Here is a 6000-nt window from a genome sequence, read left to right as displayed (position 1 = left end):
CAGCGGACATCTCTGAGCTGTCGGGAGGCTCCGATGCAAAGGGTCGAGGAAGCTCCTGGGAGCGGGAGGGCTGGCCACGGCCACGGCCGCGGGCACGAGGGAGCCCTCCTAGAGGCGACGTGCAGGCAGCCCGGGTGACGTGTATGCGCACGTGTTTGGAGGTAGAGGGGCCCGGCCCCTCACTGCAGCCGGGAGCCAGGCACCCTAGGACGGCAGAGCGGAGACGCCCCCCGTGTGCGACCTCCAAGCCCGGGCTGGTAGAGGGACCTGCCTGTCACGGAGCCTGCGTCGTTGAGTCGGCTTTGCCCTCAGCAGCCCAGTGGTTTGCTCCAGGCCACGCTGCTGTGGGAGGCCTGGCCCGCAGCCCCGCGCGCGGCTCAGCTGCCTCCCAGCTAGGCCAGGCGGTGGTGCAGGGGCGCCTCCTCCGTGGCCGGTCCGAGGGCAGCACCCCGCCAGCCAGGGAGAGGCCAGCGCGCGCGGCTCGAGCCAGAGCGGGCTCCGGGGCACACAGTCCCTGCGCCTCGCCCTCCGCGTCAGGGACCCCTGGCTGACCGAGCTCGGGACGTTCGGGACACGTGCAGCCTCGAGGATGGGCTTGAGAAGCCTGTAAAACTTGAGCACGGGGTTTCGGCCTAGACCCCCCACCAGCGAGGTCCCGACGGTGCCCCTCCGGGTGTGAGGTACACTCTGGACCCGGCTCGTGTGTTTGTTTCCTTTTTAGCAACGGGCCCTGTTCCAGAATGGTGTAAGAACACCTAATTTACGACACAGGGGAGGCATGGCTGCTGTGGCTGAAGCTGGGGGAAGGGGGAAGGCCCAGGGACCCTGCCTCGTGTGCGTCCCCCCCCCCCCCCCCCCCAGGGGGGCACAGAGCAGCCCTAGACAGACCCCAGCCCCTCGCGTCCCCTTATGTGTCCCCGGCTGGGCCCCCGCCTCACGCCGGCCTCGCTCCGGGGGCACCCGCTCTCCAGCTCGGCTTGCCTGGCGATGGCCACCCCGCCGCTCACCCTGTGCCGCCCCCGGTGGCAGGGCGCTGGGCTCCCCGGGTGGCACTCTGCCCTCCTCCGCCCTGCCGTCAGGTCCGGCTGAGGGCCCTCTGCGGTGCCCTCCCTCGCACCGGGCCAGCTCACCCCTGCCTCTGATGTCAGGCAACGGAGAGAATCAGAGCCCCAACCTCCCCAGCACCAAAGCAGACGTGCAGGACGATCCAGGGCGTATCAGAAACCTTCCTCTTCTCATGGAAGGACGGCCGAAAGGAAACACCCCTCAACGGTCACTGTGGCCAGACCCTGAGTGACTCCGGGTTTCTTTTTAGACCAGTATGTTGGTCGTCTAAACGGGATGCTCCTGAGGGAGAGAAAAGGTAAGCCCACCGGATAGTCATGCTGAGGCGGGAGGTGGCACCGTGAGCCCCCAGGAGGCGCACACGTGTTCCTCCCCGCGTCCCCACCTCTGTGCCCGTCTACCCGAGAGGGGCAGCGCTGGCCCCACAGGAGAGGCCAGGCCTCGTGCTGAGGCCTCAGACTCCTGGCCCAGTGCCCAGCCTCAGGTCACATCCTCCTTGGCCCTCCTGCTGCCACGCGGCCTCCTTTCTCTCCTGGGGGGGCTTGGGGGGGGGGGGGGGGGGGACCCTTGCCCCGCCTCAGCGTCGCCTGGGAATTTTTGGGCGTCCGGATCCAGCCGGCCCTGGACTTGGAGACGATGTGAGACAGAAAGCCTCCTGCTAGGTGATGAACCCCGTCTGAATCCGGTTTTCCCAGGCGCCGGGTGCAGGTGAAGCCCTTTGCCCCCGAAGAGGTGATACTGCACAGACTGTCCTCCTCTCTTCCCCGTCCGCCCCTCCCCCTCCCGGAAGGGGTTCTGGTCGCCCCCAGAACCTGGAACGTCCTGCCGGGCAGTGTGGTGGGGCCCAGACCACTGCCTCACTCCGGGGCTCGGCCAGAGGGCACAGGGGGCCAGCCTGGCGCGTTCCTTGGGTCTGCAGGGTCCGTTTCTCGGCGGCAGCTCCGGGGTGGACTCCTGACCGAAGGGTTTTTAGGCCACTGCCGGCCCTGAACTCCAGCCCCGCCCCATAGCCGATGGCTTTGTCAGTCTGTGGCTTGAGAACTGTCCCCCAACCCTGCTGGGAAGGAGGGGCTACAGTGGGCAGCCGGGAGGCCCCGGGGGTGAGGGACCATCGCCCTGAGTGGCAGCAGGACAGGGGCCATCACCCCCAGCCGGGTGACAGGGCGTCCTGGAGGGGCCTGGTCCCCCGCAGGGCCCGGGGTGCCCGTTAAGGAAAGGAAGCCACCCCTTTACAGATGGGACAGCCGAGGCTCCGAAATGGTCCCCCTGGCGTTAGGGCTGAGTGCACCTCGGTCCCAGAGAACGTGTCGTCTCCAGAGGGAGGACGCCAGTGTGCGGGGCTCACCTGGGAAGTCACAGCCAGTGGGCCGCCACAGGCCACCCCCACGGAAGGCCTGTGGGAGGGACTAGGGAGGACATGGATGTGGGTCAGACCTTGGTTCGAGTCTCAGCTCGGCCCTTACTACCGTCAGCCTGTGGGCGGGTCCTTGCTCTCCACACCTCCGTTTCCTTGTCTGTAAAGTGGGGTTCGCTGAACCCACAGCCCAGGGGCACCACGGTTTTCACCCAGACCCAGCAGCCGTCTGCGGCCCCCAGAGCTGTCCCACTCCCGGGCGGCAGGCACAGAGAACACCAGCCTCCCGTATCCACCGCAGACCCCTGTGGACAAGGACGGCCTGTGAAAAAGAAAAGGAAGAAAAAAGGAAAACCAAAGACCCACGAGGCAAGCTGACCGGAACGTGGCAAGCCCGTCTCCTGGACGTTGGCCCCCAAGCCCTGGTGAGCTTAGCCCACCGCGTGCCGGCTGATCTAGCAAGCTGTAATTAGGGGACTCTGTCGAGGCGCAGGCAGTTTGCATCTTTTCCAGCTAATAGGCCAAACGCCCCTCCTCCCTCGGCCGCCAGCGACACCAGCCCCGCCGGTGGCCTCTCATCTTGATGAAAAGGCCTGGCCACTCGTTCCTCTTAATCCCGATTTAATGGTGGCCGGCCTGCCTGGGGACGACAGCACAGCCCCCGCCGGCCCTGGACCTCCGTGCCAGGGGGCTCAGGGTTCAGGGTCCGGCCTTTTATCCTGCCTCTGCCTGCGCTCAGTGGAAACCCTGTTGTGGAGGACCCAGGGCTTCCTTTATGCGAAGTCGTGTCCCAAGACCTATCCGTCTTGATGGGATCGATCGGAGGGGAATCCTGGATTCTCCAATCGGTCTGGATTGATCTGAGGAGAAACACAGCAACCAGGTTATCTGTTGGGCTGATTGATTCCAAAACCTGCAACCCGGGCTGTGAGCGAATTCTGGAAGCCTGTGGCTCACCACCACCGTCCACGGGGCTGCCCGTGACAGCGGGCCAACGTTTGCCCTGGTCGACCCGGTCCCCGGGTGGGGCCGAGGGCGGCCCGCTGTCCCCGCAGGGCCCCCGTCTCCCAGACGGGGTTGGGGCACGTGAGGTGTCTCGGGAGCCCTGGGGCTCTGGCGCTCAGTGGTTCAAGTGCACGGCAGGACCAGGCCAGTGCCCAGCCCTGTACAGCCCTCCCCACCCCCAGGCTCTCCCGGAGTCGAATTCTGAGTCAAAGCCGGAGTCGGCTGTAGGTCAGGGCGGTTTATTCAACCCATAGTTGCCCCTGCAGACACCGGGCATGACACATTCAAGTCTATCGAGTTAGAAGCACCCTATGTGCCTGCAGCCTTGATCCCAGTGGTTACAAGTCTTGCTCTGTAGGACGGCCGTCTTCGGTGCCCCTGGGAGCTGCCCCAGCCTCTGGCTCCAAGGTGACTTGTGGGGTAGGGAAGGCAGTGGGCTGTCGCAGTTGGCGGGGGGGGGGGGGGGGGCGGGCCTGGGTGGGGGGGTGGGTGCTAAGTGGCCACTCCGACTCTGGGTGGGGGCCGGGAGGTGGGCAGGGGTCGCTGGGTGGTCCCAGGGAGGCTGGCTCAGCTCTGCGCTGTGTGGACCGTGCAGGAAGCCCCTGCCTTCTCCAGGCTCCTCGCTCGTGAGAAGAGAACGTTTGGTAGAGACACAGTGGGCAGGTGTCCCAGTCCCCGTAGGTGGAGCGTTTACAGGACCAGGTGCGGCTGGGGAGTTGTGGACCTGGGATTCGGGGTGTCCCCGGAGCACCTCCAGCCCATACCCAGAGGGTTCCCCTGAGCTGGCTCCCAGACAGGTCTGTCCCACCCTCCAACCTCACTACGGGAAAGAACATCCCGGAAAGAACAGCTCTCCCCGGGGGGGGGGGGGGGGGGGGGGGAGCAGGGGGAGACAGAGGAAGGAAGCAGGCAGCCAGAGGTGCCTGGCTGGGACCTTCTCGCCCGCCCATCCGGGGCCAAGGGCAGAGGGCGGGGCCTCGGGTGGTCCGGGCACTGGGGGAGGGGAGGGATGAGGCCGGGGCGACCCTACGAGGCTCATCACTGGTGCGCGTGCTGCAACAGCAGGTCCACGGCCTCTGCCAGGTTGTCCACGTACCCATCAGCCTTCACTTCTGGATGGTGCTCGTCACTGGGCCTGGAGAGCAGGGCTATAGGTTAGACCGTCGGTGACCCCTCTTTCTCCCAGCTTCTAGTACAGGCCCGGCCTGCCCTTGGGAAACCTCCAGAACCTTCTGCGCCCGGTTAGCAGATGTGCCCCCCCCCCCGCCCCCCCAATCCCAGCCATCCCCATCCCGGCGCACACGTTCCCCCTCCTATTTCCCCACCTGGTTACCTCTCCAAACCCCTTCCGTTGGAGCAGAGTGACCACAGACCCCTGCTCCGTCCCTGCTTCCGGCAGAAACGTCACACCCTTGACAGTAGGGCCATGAGCTCAACCCACTCGGAGCGCCTTCCTGCCCACACCCTGGGGGGTCCCCCTGCCACCTGGTCACTGTCCTCTGAGGCCACTCCCACGAAACGGGGGGGCTTCTGGCAAAGCAGCTCTCTGCCTGGGGTTTTGGGGCCTAGAACCCTCCAAAGCCTTCGTCCCCTCCCTAGATACTGCCCGAGGTCTGGATGGACACTGAGCACAAGGGAAGTGTGACCACGCCAGAAACGCAGACACCTGTGGGCCCACACGGCACCAAGGGGATCCCACACAGGGGGGCTCCTGGAGGGGGGGCCGTGGCCTGAGTCCTGAGGTGGAGCAGGGCTGCAGGTGGGCACGTGGGAGGGGAACCGTGATGCGACTGGAGGCCTAGCCGCGGGGAGGGCCCCGGGGCGGGCTCCTAGGGACACCCCGACGGTCTGGACGGCGTGGGAGGGGCTGGGACCTCGTCCTTGGGGCTGTGAGCCGGAGACTCAGGTCCCGGCCACCAGAAGCCCCCTCCCCAGTGCTCTAGCTCGAGCCCGGTGGCAGCGGGGGGGCGGGGCACCCCTCTGCCACCCGCACACTGTGGGACCTGCTACTCAGATCCCCCCAGGTCACCACCTCGGAAGCTCCCACCCTGGTCTGGAAGGAAGTGGTTGACACAGGTTCTGACGACATCCTAAAAGCCAAATTGTCCCTTTTGAACGGTTTGGTTTTTGCAAAGCACTTTTACCCTGAAATGGCTGTCCTTTTAGAGCAAGGGAACCTACTTTTCGTTTTAAAGGGTCGGCCCAGTGGCTCCCCCGGGGCTGCGGAGGCCCCAAACCGAGAGCCTCGGAGACAACACAAGAGGATGAGTGTGTGGGACGCCCCCTCCCCCCCCCCCCCCCACTGGGGCCAACACCTCGAGCAAGAATAGCTCTCATGTCAGGGCAGGTATCCCAGGGGATTATTTCATTCTTGCCATCACAGCCATAACCCGACGGACGCGGGGACTGAAGATTTGTGTCACCCCGCGTCAGTGCCGAAACAGGTACTGGTCACCGTCAAAAGGTTGTATGTGGCCTGGCCGCTTAGCGAACCGTGCGTTGGCCCCTCCTTGCGACCCACCAGTTTCACTCCTACGTGTGCACGCAACATGTTCCCCGAAGGACACGGACCAGAA

At 65.6% G+C, this 6000-nt stretch overlaps 1 protein-coding gene across 1 annotated transcript in view; it reads right to left on the bottom strand.

Moving 5' to 3' along the window:
- Positions 1-3906: 3906 nt before the first annotated feature.
- The window catches only part of LHPP (phospholysine phosphohistidine inorganic pyrophosphate phosphatase), a 119002-nt gene continuing 116908 nt past the window's right edge, over positions 3907-6000 (bottom strand). Inside the window, exon 7 of the mRNA XM_049646623.1 lies at positions 3907-4559. Within this exon, the coding sequence (XP_049502580.1) occupies positions 4463-4559 (97 nt within the window). The 3' untranslated portion in view covers positions 3907-4462. The remainder of the gene's footprint in view (positions 4560-6000) is intronic.

The sequence above is a fragment of the Panthera uncia genome, chromosome D2 (assembly GCF_023721935.1).
Source record: "Panthera uncia isolate 11264 chromosome D2, Puncia_PCG_1.0, whole genome shotgun sequence".
NCBI classification, from domain to species: Eukaryota; Metazoa; Chordata; class Mammalia; order Carnivora; family Felidae; genus Panthera; species Panthera uncia.
This window is presented reverse-complemented; position numbering and strand designations above follow the sequence as displayed.